Below are 23,464 nucleotides of genomic sequence, written 5' to 3'. Positions count from 1 at the left end.
AGATAACGAAAATTTCAGTCTCCAGGGTCCTCAGCCAGCCGGCACCTTCTACCAGTGTCTTAAAAAAATTATCTACACGGTTTTTTGTTTCGTTTTATTTTTTTTTTAAAGGGGTGGGGGGAGACTGTTCTGAGCTCTGTGAAATGAGAGAGTTAGAGTCTCTTCCTGAGCTGCATCTCTAGGAGTGGGGCAGAGATGACTTAAGCCCTCCCTGTTTCAGGCTGTTGGGGGAGCCAAGGCAGCCCTGCAGGAGGACTACTCTAAGTTAGGGTAGGTAACCTCTCTAGCGCTGCGTATGGCTTGAATGGCTGTAGCCCTCTGTACTCCAACCCTGCTTCAGCCTGTCTTCTGCAGGGGGCCAATGTAGAGACTGTGCTGGGGAATTTCCCCACAGGCTGTTTACAGTCCCTGTAGCGCAGTGTGTGGTAGGGTGACCAGATGTCCCGATTTTATAGGGACAGTCCCAATATTTGGGGCTTTGTCTAATATAGGCGCCTATTACCCCCCATCCCCGTCCCGATTTTTCACAGTGCTGTCTGGTCACCCTAGTGTGTAGTGAGTAGAACATGGGGTGGAATCCCTCCTTCAACACTTACTGATAACTGCAAACATAGCTAGGGTCTAACAGAGTGATTTATGGCCAATTTAAGGTTTGCAGTTTGAAAATTGCTTCTTTAATTAGTTTTAGCCCCCACAAGAAATATTATACAGACTGTTCTCTACAGTGTCGATACATTTAATTTAAGGAGATTTAAAGAATAATGACTCAAAATATTTCTTCTGTCCTATGCCAAGATTTCATTTAAAGTTTAAAAGAAAGTGTGTCCTTAGATGGGGGTTTGTGGCTGAAACCAGGACTCTGAAGTGAACTAGCTGATGAGTAGTGCTCCTGTATATTCCCTGCCATTTTCTATTGCTTCTAGGGGATTATGTAGGCAGAGATGATAATCAATCTTAGTCCCACTTGCTTCTGGGCACAGTGCAAAATGCCCCCTCTCTTCAGGTGCTGTAATTCACAGCCCACTAGGATGTAGACGTGAAATGCTTCTCAATAGTGTCAGCTCTCCCAAGTGTGGGGAGATGGGGGGGGGGTCAGCTGGTTAAACTGCAATCAGAAACGACAATATTTTTGCTAAGAAGCAGCATTCACTTCTGAACAGAACATTACTTGCTGCAAACACAAATAAATACTCCAAATTCTCTAAAAAGGCCTGCTTGGTATGCTTCTTACAGACAAATTGACTTGTGCATTCCGTGTGGATGGCAGGCTGTCACAAGTGTTGGCTATTCATGCCACTCTGTAGAGATTTTTTTTTTTCCTCGCTTTTGGATTTGAACAAAGGGATTGTTTTGTTAATCTCAGAATGGATTCATAATGAAATGCCTCCTGGCAAATGGTCTGCTGGGAATTCAGCTCAGCATCTGAATAAGCAGAAAAGAAAACCATTTAAACAACAGCGTTTATAAATGGAGAAGCTGGTGTTCAAGTTTTCTTCTCAGAGAAGCCTTTGAAAATAAGACTTTTATTTGGCAGAGTAGCGAGAGGTGGCCAGCAATTCAGCTTAATCACTCGTTAGCTTCTGAGCTGAGATTTGCAATACCTGCTTCATTGTGCTCTTGTCAGTCTAGTCACTAAAGGCAAACGGTAGTGCCCAAGGAGCCTTCACTCCCACCCACTGTCTGCCCCAGTATTTGATCCCTTTCTGAGATATTCACTGGCTGCACAATGCTCCCCCTTGCCTATTTTCACCCACAGGGCTACCCCAAATCCCCAGCCCTCTTACCAACTCAAGGCAAACCTGCTAAATGTGGAAGTGAGCAAAAATGCATCCATATTTTTCTGTTTATTAAAAAAAAAAATTGAATGAATTTAGTGCCTGTGGAAGTAAAGGGGGATTTACTGCACCTTGTTTGAGTTAAGAGTGGAGGCAGGTTCTGAACAAACTCCTGCCTGCCGTTCTGCCAGTGCACCTCAGTCCTGACCTTCCAGCCCAGTCTTGCTCTATTGACATCCTGTAGCCAGACAGCCAGCCCCCCCCCTCAGACCAGCATTGCTGGAAACACACGGGAGCCAAAACACCAGGGCACTCCAGCACAGCCTTTGAAGCTGAGAGAAGCACAGGTGTGCTGCTACAATGTGCCTCTGGGAACGTATACAACAATTGGGCTCACAGCAGGCAGAGGCGCTGTGACAGACATGGCTCTTAGCCCCTACTAAAACAGCATGATGCACACACACCAACATCCTAGGTGGGAAAATATTTACCCTGATAAAAGAAGTGTCCAGTAGTCGAAACTTATTGTTTCTCCCTTGCAAGCGTGAACTACTCTTGCGAGAGCTGGCGTCACCCCGACAGACCAGCCCCAATTTAGCATAGAAAGGAGAAAGAGAATAAAGGAGTACAGAGGTATAAGTAGGGGACCTACAGCACCATGATTTTTGAGTGCTTTTCACTATCTATCTGCTGGTCAGATAAGTGACAGCCTCCCAAGGCTTCTGCAGCTAAGAGGGTCCCTAAGCCTTGTCCCTTATTCGTCTTTCTGCGGAATTGAGTGACCGATCCTGGCTTGGCACCGCTGGAATCGAGAGATGCAAGGAGGGTAAGAAGCACCCACACCTGATCTCCTATCTTTAGTGTACACATATTTTGAAATAGAGCTCTATACTTTGTTTTCTTTCTTTGGGATTGTAGCTTCAGTTTTGTAACTTGTTTGTGTGTGTAACATCTCTACACTTAAATAAGAAGGCACTAGCAATTTTGTAACCACATGATTAGAATCTAGTTTAATAAATTTTGGTAACCATTTGTGCATAAGCCTGACTTGTTTCTCTGGTTTACTGTGAAGCAGCCAACACAATTAAAGAACCTCAGCCGTTTTGGCTATAAAGCCTGGCCATTAGGTGAGAGTACTAAGAGCCTAGCGTTGAGTTGTGCCGCCTCCACGGGGCAAACTCTTGGGGCACCTGTCAGTCAATCCTGACTGCCCACTGCGAAGGAGCTCTGAGCTCTAGCAGTTAAAGTCACGGGTGTGGAGAGGCTCTTAGTGCTGCCATTGGGGCACCTGTCAGTCAGTGTTGACTGCCCGCTGCGAAGGAGCTCTGAGCTCTAGCAGTTAAAGTCACGGGTGGTTAGGACCTTGGGGCATCCGTCAGCCTAGCCCGGGCTGCCCGCCGCGAAGGGACAGTGCGTCCTAGCGGTTAAAGTCACGGATGGTATAAACGGGCATAGCTGGCACCTCACCAAACATCCCTGGCCATCGGCTAACACATCCCTGAGTGCTGACCTGTAACGCCCTCTGCTATCACAGGGCAGGTCTACGCTACGGGGCTAAGTCGATCTAAGTTAAGCAACTCCAGCTACATGAATAAGGTAGCTGGAATCGACGTACCTTAGGTCGACTTATTGCGGTGTCTGCACCACGCTGGGTCGACAGGAGAAACTCTCCTGTCGACTTACCTTATGCTTCTCGTTCTGGTGGAGTATCGGAGTCAACAGGAGAGCGATGAGCAGTCGATTTAGCGGGTGAAGACCCGCTAAATCGACCCCCGGTGGATTGATCGCCATGCGTCAATCCCTCAGTAAGTGGAGACAAGCCCTCGGTCTTGCTGCTCTGATTCAGCTGTGCTGGTGCACCTCAGTCTTGACCTGGAGCACCCTCTCCAAGCCTCAGACCTCTCTTAGAGTATGTAAAATGTTTGTCAAGTAGTTTTGCAGTGGGAAGAAATGGGACTTAGGAGCAAGGCCAAAGCTGATTTTCACTTGCAACCAAAGCCAAAACGTGAACACTGAGAGATAAAAGGCTAATTAATGTGTTCCACAGGGGACTCGATTGTGCAGTGGGGTAGTGTTTTAGTTCTGTCTGTACGTAAACTGTGCATATTAACACGCTCTGTGCTTTGAAGCAATAGATTAACTTAGAAGCAAAGCTAATCAGTTTTAAATTCAGTCGATTTCTACTCCCAACCTTGAACTGATGTCAGTTAATTTAAAAGGTATGGAAGGCACCACTCAGACACTTCTACCCACATTGTGTTAGTTTCCTCCTGTGCCAGGAGAGTTCAAGCCAAATGGACCAAGCGTGAGAGAAATTGAGTGATGAATATAGATGATAATTTTTAAAGTGAGAAACTGGAAGAGAGAAGGATGGTAACAAAGCAACTGTGGGAAGGGAGGAGAAGTGAGAAGAGAAGAGGTGACGGGGATAAAAGGGAAACAGGAGGACTGAAAGTGTCAGGAAAATCTGCTGAATAAATAGAGAAGCCATCATCTCTTGGAGTGTAATTGTGCCCGATAGCAATAATAGCATAATCCTGTCCTTACATGAGTTGCTGTACAATTCTCAGTGGATTTTTAGGATTTTGTGTCCTCTGCCCACGGAGAAACCTGTCAGTAGCACCGAGGCAAGAGCTTTGCAGACCTGTGCTTTGCATTGACACACAAGATAATGTGAGCCATGCAAGACCGAGCCTGCTTGTGGGGCCAGTGCGGGGTGGAAGAAGGTGGAGGAGAAAGTGAGAGAAGCACCACCATTTTTCTTACCAATATTGAGACAAAAGCAATTCCGAAAGGCAGTCGGCATTGCCAGTCTTGTTGCACCATTCTTGAGAAGAGCTGGTTTTTATTGGAGTTGACAGCTGCAAATACATTGAAGAGAGAGAATGCTCAGAAGTGTCCGATCATCTGTGCGCTGCTTTATCCAGGCAGCCACTTTCACTCCCTCTAGTCCACTGCTGGACTGTTTGGCACGTACAGTGCTCTGTGCACAAGATATTTACCAGCTGATGAGGAAGAATGCCTTGCCCAGGCAAAGCAGTTCATCTTTCCAAACCAGAATCTGTTTTTTAGCAACATGTTGCACTGGCAACTTTGTTGCTTCATTGGAAAAGGTGCAGAGAGTAAATCTTCCACAGACGTGGCAGGAAAGATCAAAGCTCACTGTACTCGTTCCAGAGAGCACTAACAAATAAATGAAGACAAATTATTTTGCCAGGCAACATCCCCATCCAAGTGGTACCATTGCACTCCTCATTTTACAGGTCTTTCAAAGGAGCTTTTAGCACTCCTACCTTTCGGATACAGTACTTGGGCTCAGGGAGTACTGGTTGAGAGCCCTTTCAGACCCCATCCATGCTGCTCCTTTATTGGCCAGTGGGAGTCGCTGCTGGGTGACTGTTTGTGAAGAGCTTTGCACATGTAAAAATGAAATATAACAGTAATAAATGTTTAGCACTTGTTATTTCTCTTCCACCTTCTCACGCAGAATGTGCTGTTTCTCCATGATGCCTCTGTGGCATTTCTTATAAAGTGGACTGTGGTCAATTGTTCTCCCTGTACAACAAGGGTAGGACAAGAAGTAATTGGCTTAGTTTGTAGCAAGGGAGATTTTGGTTGGATATTAGGAGAAATTTTCTAACTTATATGGTTAGTTAAGCACTAGAACAATTTACCTGAGGAGGTTGTAGAAGCCCCAGCCTTGGTGATTTTTCAAAATGGGTTAGACAAACACTGAGCAGGGTTGGTCAAGGAATGCGTGGTTAATCCTGCCTCGGCACAGAAGGCTGGACTAGATGACCTCTTGAGGTCCCTTCCAGCCCTACATTTCTATTGTTTTTTTCACAGGGCAAGTTCTCTTGAGCAGGTATCAAATATCACGGAGAACACCTGTAGGAAGGCACCCTGGTCAGTTAGTATTGGGCTGTTGCACTCCGTTGCACGCCCTGTCCGCCCTGTCCAACGATTCCCACGACAAGAGACTGATGATGCGGCCCCTGGAGAAGTACGCTCCGAGGCAAAGCAGGAGCAGCAGGGAGCACAGTTCAGGGTGCGATGCTGAAAGCCGCCCCTGAAGCACAGCGTTCTTAGAAAGTAGCTGGTCCGCTCATGTCTGTCGTGACAGGTTCTTGGCTGCCAGCTGTGTCACTTGGGCCCACAGTAGTAGTGATCTGCCTGGAGGTGGATAACCCACTCTTGAGATCCCAGCGCCCCATGGGACAGAGAGAGGTCCCAACTGATCCATTCCTACTCCTGCTGGGACCCGGGGCTGGTGGGAGGGGTTGTGCAAATTGTCTGGGTCTGTGGAAGAGGGGTACCAGTGACCAGGATGTGGGTGGTCCAGCTGGGTGGTCAGCATTATATTCAGGAGCCAGAGGCAATGGGCATGTCTGAAGTCAAGAGCCAGGTGTCAGAGCCGAAGCCAAGGGTCAGTGCGGAGTCAGAAGCCAAAGAGCCGTAGCCTGGAGTCAGAGCCGGAGCAGTTGGAAGCCGAGAGAACAGGGCTCAGGGACTGGAACGAGGCTAAGGGCAGGAATTGGGAGCAGGGGCAGGGTTGAAGTCAGGGACCAGGGACGCAGTAGGAAGTCAGGTAGCGGATGGCAGGGTCTGCAGCAGTAGCAGCAAGCTAGCATCCACCTTGCTCCACAGACAACTTCCCGTGTCTTTCTGGTTTAAATAATGCACCCGGCCCAATCAGGGACTCTGAGGCTCCTCTAATCAAGCCCCTGTGAGTGGTAGCAGAGCCTAAGGCCTCAGGGCTCCCAGGTGGTGGTGTGGATGCAGCAATGGCCCGGAGGCCTGGGTTCAGGACCTGCAGACTCTCACAGTCCTTTGCAAACTGCCTTTGTTCTCCTCCCCATCCCTTCCCCTGCTCCTGAGTCACACATTTAACTGGACAGCCAAGGAGATGCGGCAGGCACCTCAGGACGCTAGCAGATGCGTGGCTGTGTGTGTTTTCTGCTGCAGCAGAATATATCCAGTGCCAGCTGGAAGTGAGAGACAATCTCCAACACGGTGCTGGAGTGTGTCCTGCATTCCCTGTTTATTTTGCTCTCTTTTGCTGTATGGCAAACCTTAGCACTGGACCAGAAAAATCTGTGAGACAAGGCACTGCACTGTGCCAGGCAGGTGCCTTGGGATGCCAAATGCTTGCCCACACCACAAGCCTCTATTAGTTTGTTGTTAACCGCAGGTATATGGTAATTTGAGTATTTCATTCCCTGGCCATCTCCAGTTACAGTGGGAAAATCAAATGATCTTGAGACCAGGTATTTCATGGTTAGGCACTTGAACATTTTTCAGTGCTGGTTTATGATTATTGACTCAGGTTGATTTTATGAGAAAAGAACTGAATATGCGACTAAGCAATGGAGGAAGGATCTGAGTATTTTGAGGGTGTCTGCATAGCAAGGAGGGAGGGGCATTGTTGAGGATGGTAGAAAGGGTATAACGAGGGGAAACAAAATGAAATTAAGGGGGAAATTAGGCTATCAGGACGGATAACATTACAGTGAAGGAGGGGTGTTCTAGGCTGTGGACATTTAGAACAAGGCTGGAGAAAACACTAGAAAATACACCATTGGGAATAATCCTGCAGTAACTGGGACTAGATTAGGCCATCTCATTGGGCTTTTCCTTCACTGAAGTCGATGATTAATATTTGTTTTGGCTGAAGCTTTTGACTTGGATAGCAGTTGTTTTAAATTGTTTGTTTGACTTTCTGATTCATATGATGGGCCTCTCACATTGCTTTGGGCACACAAACAATACGAACTGTATTTAATGTTAACCAAAACATACAAATGCTGTCTGATGCTTGCGTACAGTACTGTACATGTGGGCAGCAGCTGGTACCGAATGCCTTTGGGCCTAAATGTTTACTCAGTTGGAAACCTCAGGGTATTGCAGAGAAAGGGGGCTTTTTAGCTAAGTTAATGGCAGATGCTCTGCGCTAGTGTTAACCTACCAGAGTTAATTTCAAACGGAGCATAGGGCAGGGACCCTGCTAATAGGCCAGCAATTTCTGGGAAATGCCCATTCACACAGAGAACCGGAGAAAACCATTCCCAGGCCAAGCAGCTTGCTATACACATAGGAAAGAATAACAGAATACTTTCCATGTGTACAGACTGAGCTCCCAGAGCTGCTGAACTGGCTGTGAGGGCCCCATCCTCTTCCATGTTTTGAGAACTCTCTGATGTTGTGTTGAACCGGTTCATTTTGCATACAGAAGCACTCTTCATAAAGTTGTGGTGCTTCTGGAAGTGATGCCACTTAGCAATGTTCAGCTCTCTCAGGGTAGGTTGACTATTTTGAATACTTGCAAGCATTTTGGTCGCACCTAGCAAAATGAGGCCCTGAGCTGGTAGAGGACATTGGACGCTGCCATCGTTCAGTGTTCAATAGGAATACCAAAGCAGTCTGGTGGGTCACATGTCTGCCACGTGAGTGTTAACACCAGCTCATTCTTATACAGGTTTTATGGGTGGGCATCTTTAAAAAGATTCCCACATCCCAACTCATTCAGAGAACTTGCAGCCGACATCGATATTTCAGGATAAGCATTGTGTGTAGGCTGAAACTTGTCAGCTACCTAACAGCAGCGAAAGCAATTAATGTTAATGGTGTTCATTATATATTCATTAGATAACATAATTCATTCTGAGAAACGCAGACTGCTAAAGAGAAGGATGCAAATAGCAGCTGTTAGTTTCAAAGTCTTTGAAGATTAACCCCCAAAGGGAAAAATAATCTCTGACACCAAATTCTGATTCCCACCCGACTCTAGCTGAGGGCGTGTGTGAACGTAGTAGCCCTTACTGTGGGCTTTTCTGCTGTTTAAAGCCCCTCTGAGTGGCCTGCATTGGGAAACCATTTTGGAGATGCCTTTATGGTCCCCTATTGCTTGTGCCTCAATTGTTCTCTCATTCAGAGTGTTCCTAGTACTGTCCAGCCCCTTCTCTCCCCTCTGAGCCTTCTGTTACTGTCCTGGCACTATGATTCCTTGGCATTCCTCACAACTTGAAACAGTGGGGCAGATTTTCAAACACTTTAGGTCCACAATTTAGTACCTAATCTCTGCTCATAATTGTACAGTGTGCATACTAATTGGGCAAGTCCACACACAGTTTGGCTGTGTGTGTGTATGTCTGTGTATGTGCATGCACACATTCTATTATCTGATTTGCATGCTCAAAGTAGGCTAGCAATTACATTTGCATTTTGAATGCCCAACTGGGTATCTAGCTTGTTTGAACCTCAGGCCCATTATGAACAAAGGTGAGAGCTACAGGCTTGAGTGCGACAAAATATGAAAAGAATGAAGTGCAGGGTGATTTCTGGATTCCAAGAGTAATTCCCTGAAAGGCCTTCCCTTGGTTCTATTTGATGTCTCTCTTGTTTTTAGACGGGGATGGCCGGAGACTCAAAGGTGCTATCCAGCGGAGCACAGAAACTGGTCTGGCTGTCGAAATGCCAAGCCGGACGGTCCGTCAAGCCAGCCATGAATCCATTGAAGACAGTATGAACAGCTATGGATCTGAAGGAAAGTAAGTCAGCAGGGGCCAGCTGGATAACCACTTCTGGAATGCTCCATTCCCCCTAAACCTATTTCTTCTTACATGATAGATGATACATTTGTCTGACTTACACATGCTGTAGGTGCATTGGCAGGGAATTCAGTTACTCTAAGAGTCAGAACAGAGCAGTTCTTTCCCTGCAAGGTTTGCAAATAGTTTTGCTGTTCATACACTTCTTTTAGTACGCTCATGAGTCTGACCTGAAGAGGATACCCATCACTTATTACAGACTTGCCTTTAAAAGAAAACTCTCTCTGGAGTGGTTATTGTAAATAAGATTACAAGTGTCGATGTTTATAATGTGTTACATTTCTGTTGTCTGTCTTCTCCCACAAACTCTTTGGACGGGAAATGATTGTGTCAAGGGATGGAGGGGATATATCTAGCAAGATAATCTCTAGTAAATAATTAAATACATGTTATACTCTTGGAAGTGTTAACCTTCTGGTGTCTGAGTTATCATTTTCGGGCGATATATTTAGAAACCTTTCTGGGCCTGCAGAACAGTGATAGCATGATATGCTGGATTTGGGCCTTGCAGTTTCATGACAGTACAAATCTTGAAGCATAGAAAATACAGACAGGCCAACATTTCGGGGATCTGAGTTGCTTGAAATTCTGATTTTGTTTTTGCATGATTTGAGGCAATATGTGGAGATGATCACTTTTTCTATCTAGGGGCCTTCCGAGGAACCTTTTTGGGCAAACTCTTCTGCAGTAAGAAGGGGGCCATGTTACATCAGATTCAATGCACGTGGATGCAAGAGCAGTAACTGACTTCACAAGTTCACAGCGTGTAACTAAACTCAGTTTATGTTCCGTTTTAGATGTGCTACTGAAGTCTGAATTGGAATCAAGTATTAACTACCAACTGTGGCTTCTGTCTGTCCTATCTGTCCATTCATTCATGGCATTCCAAATGAACCCATCAGTGAACTGTCTAGGTGCCCATGTAGACCTAAGGCTCTCTAAAATAAATAATAATTAAAACTGTATGATGAGAAAAGTAACTACTTTAAGGCAAAACCAAACTTTCCTTTGATATATGAACAAGGATAACAGTGGGAACACTACACAGATCTGCATCCAGGGCAGAAATAATAATAATTAGGAGCTGTCTCTGAGGCAGAAATCCTGTCACTCCAAAGCTGTGGTGTAGCTTATCTCCTCTGTGAGGACCTGCCTCCAGGGAAATATCCTGCCACACTCACACAGTCCTGCCACTCTGAGTTCTGCCTTCATTCCAAGACTTGGAGGATTAGAGATTAAGCCCCCTGTCCCTTGGCAATGCAGGCTGAGAATCTGCTTTCCCTGCAGGGCAGGATTCTTTCCTTTCCATTTATGCAGTTTGGCTTCTCTGGAAGGCTGTACAATCCTTTGGGACATCTGTGCAGTATTCCTGCATAGCCACACAGCCATGGCCAGGCATTGGTAGAGAAACAGAAGCCTCTTCCAATGAAATTACTGCACCTTGGTAAATGCCGTTGTGCTGTGGTGTGCTGCACTTGCAAAGGTAAATAACACATAACTATAAGCTTGGCATAGGAAAATAAATCCTTTCATGCAACTCCCACGTATTTGTTAAAACTGCTATAAAATTCCTGTTGTAACCATTTTCTCTCAAATAAGAAGTCAGAATGTTCTAGAGGGCTCTGCCAGGCATGGGACAGCTCTCCCCATAGTCCTCTGGAAAGGGTGATAAATGTTTTTTATATGCTTTTTTTTTTTTTCTCAGCTCAGTTAATTGAACTCTTTTAGAATCCCCTCCGGTATCAGCAATTATCCATCAGAAGCATAAGTGACTAGCAAACAGGGTTGAGAGCACGAAGAGCCCATAAGGCTGTACGTGCTAGAAACATGTTGGGATTTTGGATTATTTTTAGCATTCTTGTTCTTAACAAAGAAGGGAAGCATTTGGGGAGTTGTTCTGAGACCCAGAAATTTAGACTCTGTGTTAAACCAAATCCATTTTTGCCTCTCTCGCAGCCTGCAGAACACAATTACAGCAGGAGAAAAGGAGATTTATGTGATCACATTAGCTCTGGCAGGGTTTTCTTTTTAGTGCTTGGTTTCTTACTGCTACAGACATAATGAGAACAGAGACCATCTTCGCCTAAGGCCTTTAACAAGATAAGATTGCACCAATATTTCAAGCCCTACATCAATATGCAAATTCCTTCCAGGAGGGATCACGGGTTCTAGGCCCATTCCCCAAAAGTGCTTGCTTTGGGAACTCAGAGTATATTTTCTTATAATCCTCCATGACAGGGAGGACTACCTGGAAGATCTCTTAACGACAGCCTGTTAATCCTCAGTACCTTTCAGTCCGCAGGTGAAGCTCTGGAGCAGGGGTCGGCAACCTATGGCATGTGTGCCAAAGACGGCACGCGAGCCAATTTTTAATGGCACGCTGCTGTCTGCCGGGGACAGCAGCGTGCAATTAAAAATCCTGCCCAGCCCGGCCCACTCTTCTCCGCCCACCGCTCTCTCCTTGCAGGGCAGGCAAGCTTCCCCCTCGCCCCGCCTCTTCCCCCAGCGTGCAGGATTCCTACCCCTCCTTCTCTACCTCCCTGCGGCCGATCAGGTGACAGCCCTCGCTACGGAGGGGGAGAGGGAAAAGCAGAGCCGCAGTGCGCTCTCTGCTCCGGGGACATTGGGGAAGGGGGTGGAATCGGCATATCCCCTCCAGCCCCCTGCCGTGAGCCGCTCAGGGCAGGGGGCTGAGAGCACCCCCACACCCCCCAGCCCTCTGCCCTGACCCCTGCACACTCCCAGCCCTCTGCCCTGACCCATGAACCCTCCTCACACACACCCAGACCTGTGCCCTGACCCCTGCACTCGCCCCCCACACCCCAGCCCCGTGCCCTGACCCCTGTACCCCCCCACAACCCCAGCCCTGACTCCGGCACCCCCCACACATACCCAGCCCCCTGCCCTGACTCCTGCACCCTCCCCACACATACCCAGCCCCCCCCACACCCCATGCCCTGACTCTTGCACCCCCACATCCACATCCCCACCCCCACCCTGACCACCAAACGGGAGCTCCTGCACACACCCACACCCACATTCCCACCTGCACCCCTTGCACCAAATGGGAGCTGCCTAGGTAAGCGCTCCACACCCAAACCTCCTGCCCCAACCCTGAGCCCCCTCCCTCATTCTAGCTCCTGGCCAGACACTGCACCCCAACCCCCAGCCTGCTCCTTCACCCCCAGCCCTGTTCTCAGTGCACTCCCACCCTCATCTCAGTGCAGACAGAGGAAGAGAATGGGCCAGAACCAGGGAGAAAGTAGTTACCTACTGTATGTGGGCAGGGCCAGGACCCCAGACCGGCAGCGGGCTGAACGGGGCCGGCAGCCGGGACCCCGGCTGGCAGGAGCCGGCAGATGGAACCCCAGACCGGCAGCGGGATGAGCCGCTCAGCCCACTGCCGGTCTGGGGTCCCGGCCGCTGACCCCGCTCAGCCCGCTGCCAGTCTGGGGTTCTGGCTGCCGGCCCCTTGCCAGCCGGGATCCCGGCCGCAGGCCCCGCTCAGCCCGCTGCCGGCCTAGGTGAACAGAACCCCAGGCCGGCAGCAGGCTGAGCGGGCCGGCGGTGTAAGATCAGCATTTTAATTTAATTTTAAATGAAGCTTCTTAAACATTTTGAAAACCTTGTTTACATACAACAATAGTTTAGTTATACAGTATATAGACTTATAGAGAGAGACCTTCTAAAAAACGTTAAAATGTAGTACTGGCATGTGAAACCTTAAATTAAAGTAATAAATGAAGACTCGGCACACCACTTCTAAAATGTTGCCGACCTCTGCTCTGGAGTTTTCTTCTTCCTGAACGAGGGAACAGAATCTCTGCTCCCAGTAATTGGAGTTTATACATGCTTTTAAAAAATGACTGGATTGATGCGCTCATTGATGCGCTCATTTCACATATGTTTAATTAATTGGGCGTGTGGCTAGCAAGAGTTGTACTCATCTCATTTCAGATCCAATAGAATTACAATGGTAGAATTTTCCTTCGTGTAAAATTCTAAATGACTTAGTTTATAGTGGGGATTAAGTGTGAATATCACTGCGTGTGAAATCCAGATGATTTCATTTAAAGTTGTGTTATATAAGAATACAGTTATTTTAAAGTACTGTTGGGTCTAAAAAAGAGGTGCTTACCAGAGCCTTTATAACGTCAGCATGGTGCTCTTGGTTTCTTTAATCTTTCTTATACAAAAAAACTCACTCAATCTTTTTTTCAGCACAGTAGTTGTGCTATTACCAGTAAGTACTTTGAAATAACTTTCAAGAGAAATTTTAAAAAATAGGTATTTGAAAATGTCTGAAAGGAGGAGAGTTACCTGTTTCAGTACGTGCCCAGCATACAGTGTCATGAGCAAATGGATCAGAATTTGGCTTGTGTGTGGAACTTACAAATAAACATCTGATAGTTTAACAAGGAGCAAAGAAATTCAGGTTTGAGCCTGGTTCCTCCATGCCTTATCCTCTGCTCGAGCTCTGTTATACCGGGGTTTTGCTCCCTCTGAACAAAATGATGTCACACGACATTCAGGAGGCAAACAGGGACTCATAGGTGCTGGAACTAGGGGTGCAGAGGGGAGATGGGGGTGCTGTATCAGTCCCTAGCTTGAAGTGCGTTCCGTTATAGACAGGGTTTACAGTTTGGTTCAATGGCGATCAGCACCCCCACTATACAAATTGTTCCAGCGCCCCTGCAGGGACTGTTACATAACCCTCTGCCAGCCCTTTTTTTTTTTAAATGCTGCATGAGGAGACGCAGTCCTGGAACAGAAGATTGCTGGTGGCCAGAAGCTATAATGTGTGGTGCTTGTAGGCCTTCTTGTTTTTGCTAACTACTGCTGGGATGATTAGGTTGCAGGAAACAAAGGTGATTTGCTTGTCTCAGAAGAGCTCAGCAGGTGATGACTAGTGAAGGCGCAGAAGAGTGATTGTGTAATATGTGAGGAAATTAGCAAGCCTGTCCAGCAACTCTGGACAGTATGTATAATTACAGGGAAACCCATCCCAAGCAACCACTCAAGGAACTGGAAAATTTCAGTTGCTTAATAGATGTAATTTTGTAATGTAGTCCGAGTAGATTTGAATCCAGGACGTTTGAGGATACTTTGTGGTGGGATACTAGGAGCTTGCCTAATAAGGTGCGGGTGGGAGAGGTCTCTTGTGCAGGTTTCACTGAAGAACTTTTTGATAACGTTGTTAACATGGCCAAAAATCATACAACAGAAGGAACTTGCAATACCAGTGGAGAACACCATGTTACAGAAAACTAGCTGGTACGTCGTGCTGTTAGAAAGCTTTGCTGCAGAAAGTACTAGGGTAGCTGGTGGGGAGGGGGCTATGGACCAGAGCTATGACTGCATCAGCAGAGCTTGTGGAAGAGCTGGTGTAGGGCTCAAATAGCAAAGAATGTTGCGTAGCTGAACAGAGATGCCTAAACAGAGCTGTGTCATTACTTCACGACACTGGTGGTGGGTTTTATATAAAACCTTAAGACAGATAGGTGAAGTGAAGGTTCCCAAGGAAGAAACAGGATTCATGCTGCCTAACTGGACATGTTCCAAAGTACTATTCTCTTGTAGCAATTCAGGAATGCTAATGACTAATAATGTCCACTGTGTACTGTCAACACTGAAAATGAGAGAGTTTGGGTTAAATATACTATGACCTAAACAAAGAAATTCTGCATCCTGCTGAGCTGACAGATATTCAGCTGGCCACTAAACTAGACAGATTATGAAATCTGAATGCTGGGAGGCCTTAAAAATGAGCTAGATTATTACACAGAACCATGGGCATAGTTTGGTGGGAGCAGGGGGGTGTTGCCCCCCACAAAACTCAAGCCTTGGCTAGGCGTGGAATTTGCCTCCCCAGCGCATAGCCCCAGTGGCCTGACTGGAGCTGCCCCGTCAAATATAGAAATCAAACTATGCCTATGGACAGCTGGGATGCCTAGTTATTACACAGAACATTCCTCTTTCATGGAAACTGGCTTGCTGGGTGGAACCTCTGAAATTCTCTGCACCTCCAGTGAAGTGATGAAGTAGCAGCTGATGAAGTAGAAGTTCACAGTCTTACAGGAAACTTATCTCCTTTCCCTGAGACAGCTACACCTGCTTCTTACAGAGACAGCTACACCTGCTTCTTACAGCCTATGAAGACAGAAACAGAGGGCTGACCTGTGTTGTAAGTGAAGCTATGAAAGAAAGTCTTAACTCTAAAAGGCTATCCACTGCATTTATTCTGTAGTGTGGTCATATTCAGGCAACTCACTTATTACTGACAGTTGGGGGAGGTGATGTGTCTTTAGGAAATAATCATTTCTGATCCTTGCAGCATCCTGTCTCTGAACACATGCCATTTCAGAAGGAGTTCTCGATCTTATATTCATACTACATACAGAACAATGGAGGAGCCTTTAAAAAGATACGGTTTATGAGACATTCCCTTTTAGGCCGTGAGAAATATTGGAATCCTAACCCCCTAGTGGAAAGCACTAACTGTAGTATCTCTGAGTAACGTTTCCATGTTTAAAGTTTGAGTTGATCGCAAGTAGCCTGTTGCTTGTAGTGTGTCAGTGAATCCATGAAAATTACAGAAGGGCGTGAAAAGAAAATAGCCTTTGTCTGAATATGCTGTGGCTGTGTAACTTCACTGAAGTTAACCCAGTTCCACCAGTGTGAACCCGGTGTAAGGTAATGGGGAGTCAGGCCCAGGGCCCAGTGGGGAATCACTTCCCTCTGTTGGTTTTAAAGTCAGGCCGGATATTCTGATCCTGCAGAGCTCACGGAGTCGTTTGATTTACATGGTTGAAAAGAGTTGGGACAGACCTTGTGTGGTAGGGGTGGAAGTCCTGATTGCGCAGTATGATACAGCCCCTTTTTACACCATTGGGTGGAGTCTGGCATGGCCCCACTGACGTGGGGCTGCCATGCTGTTACTGAATACCCCCATCATTGGGGGGCTCTTTGGCACAAGGGCTCTACACCAAGACCCTACAGGGGGAAGGAGGAGACATGCCGCAGTTCTTTTGTGCTGGCATAACTGCTGATGTAGGGCCATGTCACAGGGTAACTGGCCCACTGAAGGGGTCAGACACCCACCCTACCTGTGACAGGCTCCGCTAAGGAGAATGAGCCAGCCCAGACCCACCTGAGGATCGTTAATTGTCTGAGTGGCTGGGAGGCACTTAATTAGGTAAGGAGCAGCTGAGCCTAATAAAAGGCTTATGAGGGCTCAGTCAGGAGGCCCCAGAACACGGAGAAAGCTCTGGAGGAGAGGGTCTTCTCAGGGGAGCTGTTTCAAGAGCTCACTATAAAAGAGGATCTAGGAAAGGTGCTCCTGGTCCCAAGAGAGCTACGAGGGGCAAAACCCTAGCAGGAGGCTCAGCCCCAGCAGAAGGACTTTACCGACAGAGGCAAGAGGGCCAGGTTGTTGGGGAACTACGCGCTGCTCCAGGGAAGAGCTGCACAGCTGCAGAGTCCAGGGAAGGAACCGTTCCTGAGGGCAGGAGGCCTGGCTCCAGAAGAGGGTCCTTGGTTGCGAAGGTCTTACACGTGAAAACCCTGGAGGGAGTAGAAAGGAGGACTCAGTTGGGGGCTGGCTGACTAAGAATACCTGAACCCTCCAGCTAGGATGCTGGATTGAAGGCTTGTTTGCATACCGTGTTTGGCTCTTGATTACATAAGCAAGACCCTGAAGGGACATTGTTCACTATCGACAAACCTCGTTGAAGTTACTGATAGTCCATAAGAGGAAACTGAGGCAGAGACACAACTGAGGTTCCACACCAGCGGTGAGTGCCTGTCATTAACAGGTTATTGCAAGCTGGCACAATTTAGAGCAGTGGCTCTCAACTTTTCCAGACTACTGTACCCCTTTCAGGAGTCTGATTTGTCTTGCATACCCCAAGTTTCTCCTCACTACTTGCTTACAAAATCAGACAAAAATACAAAAGTGTCACAGCACACTTATTGCTGAAAAATTGATGACTTTCTCATTTTTACCATATACTTATAAAATAAATCAATGGGAATATAAATATCGTACTTACATTTCATTGTACAGAGCAGCATATAGAGCAGTATAAACAAGTCATTGCACTAAATTTTAGTTTGTGCTGATTTCACTAGTGCTTTTATTTAGCCTGTTGTAAAACTAGGCAAATATCGAGATGTATCCCCTGGAAGACCTCTGCGCATCCCCAGGAGTACACATACCCCTGGTTGAGAACCACTGATTTAGAGCACCCACCAGGTTGTTCTGAGTTGCACCAGAGGCAAAGCAAGCTTCTAAAAAGAGTAAGGGAGGCTCAAATATGAAGATTAGAGAATGGTATATTCCAATGGACACTGATACTCAGAGTCAGGACACACCAAATGGAAGTTGGAAAGAAAGAGCCCAGAATATGTGAACTGTAAGATAAAAAAGCTGGCACTTGCACTAACTTAATGACAGCACCTGGTGCACAAGATCCCAGAAGTGATTTAAAAATAGATGTGAAAAGAGGTCACAAACTCCACAAGGACAAGAAAAGAAATTAATGATGCGTCTTTCTTAAGCTGGCTGTGCTGGGAGGAGCTCTGCATACTTAATGCATAACACAGCATGGGCTGGGCTGAAGAAAGGAAGAGCACAGCCATACACGGGACAGAGGCGATAAGCTCTGGTGCTCTGGATTTTCTTCAAACCATTCATTATTGACATTGGCATTGTCCACCTAACTCTTCAAACCACAATTCAAAACCCAACCACTGTTCAAAACCCAAACAGGCTTTGAAAAAGCAGCTTTGGAATTTGAATATTTAAAGGGAGATGGTCCAGCAAAGAAGGAATTCTCTTTTGGCAGTGAAGGGCATAAAACTAGCAATGGCAATTTTGGGGCTATGCACAACATCAGGGGAACACAGGGGCAGGTGGTGGGCCACTGGCGCTGCATCAACAACTGGCCTGGGGCCTTTAAGGCCATACTTGCACTACACTAAATAGGACAGGTTTCAGATGCGCCAATCTTCAGGATAGGCATGCAGCCTGCAGAGAGCACTGGGCAGATTTCTAAAGGCATAAGGTGTATAACTAAATATGTAAAATATGCACATACAGGCTTAATTTGCTCTCATAATTATTAGGATTGTGTGCACAAATCATGTAATTTTGCACATCTGAGTTCTTACAAATGTACCTCCCAGAAGTGCATCACTTGCACATGTAATTACTCCATTTGCAAACCCAACAAGGGTAAATACACATTTTGCCAGTACATTGCATACCTAATATCTTTGCAAATCTGTCTACCAGAGTACTAACGCAGCATGTCTGTTTGGATTAACATGGTGCATTGCATTATAAATCTAATGAACTAAGACTGTATCTGTGATCTTGTCTCCCTCTAGTGGGTAACAGCAACAACTGTAATAGCCTGCCGTTTACAATTTAAACAATAATAAATCCTGCTTAGCTGTCTGCTCCAGTGGTTTTCAACCTGTGGTCCGTGGACCCTGGGGGTCCACAGGCTATCTAAGATTTCCAAAGGGGTCCACACTTCCATTCTAATTTTTTAGGGGTTCACAAATGAAAAAAGGTTGCAAACCACTGGTCTACTCCATTAGCCCAAGTGGTAGGGGCTTGTGCGTGTGGCATTGAATTTTCCAGGATCAGTACTCAGTAACAGCCATGGTATCTTCATACACACGGCCATGGTTTGTTCTGCTTGTCTCTGTGGTCTGCACCTCTCTGTTGAAGATTATTGCAGCCATGGGTAATTGAGCAGGGCTGCCCTTTGATCTCCCCTGATCATACAGAACAGGTCCTCCACGTGCCCAGCAGGCACCACTGACCTTCCCAGTGCTGTACATACCTGTTGGTCAGCGAAGGAGTCAAGTTCCACATGAAAAATCCATCAGCCTTAATTCCATTCAAATGCGACCATGACAAAAGGGTTCTAGTCAGTGTAAATGGGAGTAGAGGAACGTGAAAGAGAAATGGATTCCCTTTTCTATTCCGCGATCTGGGATGCAGCCATATTCAGGCCAGCCATAGCTTCAGCCCCTGCACTTGCCTGTCTAAAGGGTACAGAGTACAGACTCTCTGCCAAGCTTGTGAAAATGCTGACAAATGTCACCTGACAATCTTTGCGTGTGTTATTTTGCAGCAGGAGCCTAGTACTGCAGCAACAACCCTGCTCTGCCTGGCCCCAGGGGCTTCACTAGTTACAGCAGGCACTTTGCAAGTCCAATGAGAAACGCTGCCTCCTTATTTCTGGCAGCTATTTTTAGTAGCTTTTTGTTGGGTGTGGAGAAGAAAAATCAGCACATTATTTGGTCAGAGCCAATTTGTGGCCTTTTCCTCTATCTAAGGTGGAGGGTCTTTTGTCAAATAGCATCTGAATTTGAATATTGAATGGAAACAAAAGAACCCCATGAGTTCATCTTCTAAACTGTATGAAAATATGCTGAAGTTGACACGTGTCAAAAAAAAAAGTTACATGAAGTGAGCTGTAGCTCACGAAAGCTTATGCTCAAATAAATTTGTTAGTCTCTAAGGTGCCACAAGTACTCCTTTTCGTTCTGCTTATATTTCACAGACTGAGGGCAGGAGAGATTGTAACGGTAGGGTGGAGGGTTTCAGAAGGAAAGCGACTCTTCTCCATATCCGCTGTGTTTGATTTGAGAGGAAAGGAAATGAGGCCAGAGCTGAGGCATACTCAGCGATGGGATAATAAAGCCCTTTCAGATTCACTCCAGTGTGTGTGAAAACCATCTGCTGGCTGTAACCCAAGCTGGAGCTGCCTCTTTTGTGTGAGGCTGGCCGACTTGTAAACCGTGTGTCTCTGCCAATGCTCCCAACCTGAGAATTCAATTGGAAAGATTATTGCTGAATCAAGGGCAGTTGGAGAGAAACAGATGAATTTCTTCAAAGGACTGGCAGGAAAGTCTGCTGCTGAGTGCCCTGTGTACTGTGAAGCTGCAAACGGCGGGGGAGAACTCTCAGGAACAGCCAGCCTGAGTTTGAAAGAGCCGAGCAATGAGTGAATTGTCACACTTGAGCTGTTCTGCGGCTGCTGTCAGTTTCAGAAGGAGGAAATGAGGGAGCTTTCAGAAATCCTCTGGTTCAGTCCTGCAGGTTTGAGCCACACTGCAAGTTCCAAAGAGAAACTTGTACTGAACCAGGAAACGGATGCATCTCAAAGTCTGCTGCGGTACCTGAGGTTGGAACCAAGAATAGATCGCCCAGGCCAACCCCCTGCCAGGGGCAGGTCTTCTGCTAAACTGTGTCCATGGATACTTCACAAGCCTGAGTTTGACCGCTCCAAGTGATGATTCTCCCCTGAGAGCAGCGGGACAGTGCATCCCTTGCTAAGTTTGGTATCTGTTGCACGTCTTCCCAAGAGCTGTCATTTGATCTGAACTATGGCAAAGGAAAGAATTTGTTCTCACTTGATCCACCTAACTTTCTGCCAGAAGAGCCCAGTGGTTTCCTTGCAGATGCCAGTGCAGCTTCCCAAGCTGCTGTATAAACTCCAGAGCACATACAATACATAAAACTGACTTTGAAGGTCCTTATTTTAGCTGATCTAGCTCAATCCTTTCTGCAGATGTTTCTTCTCAGGCTTGCTAACTTTTTAGACAGCTTTATTTTCCTCTCCTCTCCCCAGGCAGAAGTGTGGCTTTGCTTGAGGGCGCATAGTACTTTTCTAGGCAGGAACTATTGTTTTGGCCCAGGATTATTGCCAGTGCCCATGGGGACAGAAGGGCTCTTGTGAATTCCCCACCAACTAGCCTGACTCTGCGAACACCAAGCATGGTGCCTCACTCCTGTGGGTAGCTATGCTGGCTTCCGTGGGATGTGCCACCGGCAGCTCACGCGTGCTGGGGCCTCGTGGGCACCCACGTAGTTACTCCGTTCGCCATTCCCCACCTCCAGTGGCAGTTGCCTTTTGACAAGGCAAGAGGGGGCGGCTGAGACCCAGGTGCAGCACCATCCGCATAGGCTAGGGCTGCGTGGAGCTGAAGCAGTCCCAGATTGCATGGAGTGGGTGGGGACAGTGGCCAGAGGAGACCACAGCGGGAATAGGCAGCGACTGGGGACCCTGGGTGGATTCCAGCTGCGGGAGAGAAGGCAGCATGCAGGACACAGTGGCTGGGTGATCCTGGAAGAACATCCAGTGGTGGGAACAATAGCTAAAGCAAGAGAGGCGGGGATGCTGATCTTCTCCCCCCTCCTTCCCCCCGCCCCCAACCCATGTGTCTCATCCAGAGAGGGGAGATTTCTGCACTGCAGGTTTTACAGCCACAGGGCTGCTCACAGGGGCACCCTCAGCAATTTTTTCACATGGGGTGCCCAACGCATGGTGCCTCAAGGGATTCCGGCTCTAAGTTTCTCCAACAAAACTCCCGCTCAGTGCAAGCAAACAAAATGGAATCACCCACGGAGCCCCATCACTCAGCCCTAGGCAAACCCCTCTCATGTCTGCCTCCCACGGGCACCTTGCTGCCCCTTTCCTGCCCGGCTCCCCCATGCGGGCACTCACTGCAGCTCCCTGCACTTGTAGCAAGGCTTGAAGCTGTCACTAAGCAAGCTCTGGGGGCAGAGCAGAGGGACTGTGGGCTGCTGGAAGTGGGGTTAGGCCAGGCAGGCCCCTGGCGGGGAGAGCTGGCGCAGGAGCTGGTTCCCTGGTAGTGGTAAGGAGAAGCAGCACGGACCACCCTACTGTCCTCTCAGGTTTGGCCCTGCAGCCCTCCGTCATGACAGGATGACAGGGCCAAATGTGACTGAGTGGCATTGTGACCTGGTGCATGGGGTCACAGTGTCCCATAGCTTTGGACCCATGGCCCCCCCATCATGACCTGAGTGGTGCTGCGACTCCCACGCACCGGGTCACAATGCTACTTGCTCCGTTTTGGCCCTCCCACCCCCGCCAGCCACTCACTACTCCCAGTAGTAAGCACTGTGTCTGTGCAGGACTGGACCCAAAGGTCCCTTTTCCAGGGCTCCAGCTCACATTCAGTACATCTGTCCTGTTCCTCTGCTCCCAGCAGCACTAACTTGGGAGAGTGCCGCCGCAGAGCAGAGCAGACAGACTCCATCCTCCAGCAGAGCGGGGAGAAGAAAGCCAGGAAGAGAAGTGGGAGTATAGCATGGATTGGAAGCAGACTGCAGCCAGTAGTTACACCTTCCCCCAGAGGATAGCATGCTTCACCGGGGAGGTGCCTCGCTCAGCTGAGGAATCAGTGAAGCAGACTTCAACAGCTGAATCCAAAATAAAGCAAAAGCATCAGCATTGTCTGCAATTAGTGCTAGATCATGCCATGTGAGGCTTGTCTGGAAATGCCACCTGGAACTATTGCACAACCAGGAGACACATGGTGAAAACTCTTAATTCAAGGAGACTGAGGGGGAAATTGATCCCTGTGCAGAGGGTTTCCCCCAAGCTTAATGCAGATCTGTGGGCATTTTGCGCTGGGCTGAATTTTGAAAGTGCTCAGGGCTGGATTTTCAGGTGCTCAGCACCCAGCAGCTCCCACTGTGACGCTTCTAGCCAGATTTTCCACAGCACCAGCACGCTGAGCTTTTTTAAAAATCTGGCCCTTGATGTGTGAGTGGGCGATGTGCCCTCAGTTGCTTGTGTGCGGCTCGGGCTGGGCTATCATGCCGCTCTCTCTGATTTCTTCGGGCAGGTTTGCTACTCATAAGGGGAAATAAATATGCGCAGTGAGCTGAGGCTGGGCTTGTGGATAGCTAATAAGAGTAATTGCGGCTGACTAAATAGTATATACGTGAGTCTAACGTCTCTTCCCCACCATCCTGCAGCCAAGCAGAGCCCCTCGCCAGCCCCTGTGTTAGTGTAAGTTAACTACCATTTTGCAAAGTTGATTTGTACTGATTTGAGACTGAGCGTTAGTGAACATTTGACCCTTATTACAGATTTGTTTTAAGGACCTAATTTTAAGAAGCTGTGAAGTGTGTCACTAAGCAGGCGTATCTCCCCCTGTGGGGATGTGACTACAGAGGACTCATAATTACACTTAGCATCCATGTGTAGCAGCTTCTGTGGGAAAGATGGGTCAAAAGCAGGGCCAATCATA

The 23,464-nt window shown here is 47.5% G+C and overlaps 1 protein-coding gene and 1 long non-coding RNA gene across 2 annotated transcripts in view; one reads left to right on the top strand and one right to left on the bottom strand.

Annotated features, from left to right (window-relative positions):
* Positions 1-23,464, top strand: part of RIMS4 (regulating synaptic membrane exocytosis 4) — an 81,954-nt gene that overhangs the window by 49,707 nt on the left and 8,783 nt on the right. Inside the window, exon 2 of the mRNA XM_074970166.1 lies at positions 9,181-9,322. Coding sequence (XP_074826267.1) covers positions 9,181-9,322 — 142 coding nt within the window. The remainder of the gene's footprint in view (positions 1-9,180; positions 9,323-23,464) is intronic.
* On the bottom strand, positions 117-19,453 carry LOC141997750 (uncharacterized). The gene is made up of 3 exons (XR_012641764.1): positions 19,237-19,453; positions 4,542-4,636; positions 117-1,422 (listed from the first exon to the last, which is right to left on the bottom strand). It is a non-coding gene; the product is annotated as an uncharacterized LOC141997750 (long non-coding RNA).

Source organism: Natator depressus, chromosome 13 (genome assembly GCF_965152275.1).
Source record: "Natator depressus isolate rNatDep1 chromosome 13, rNatDep2.hap1, whole genome shotgun sequence".
Taxonomy (NCBI): Eukaryota; Metazoa; Chordata; order Testudines; family Cheloniidae; genus Natator; species Natator depressus.
This window is presented reverse-complemented; position numbering and strand designations above follow the sequence as displayed.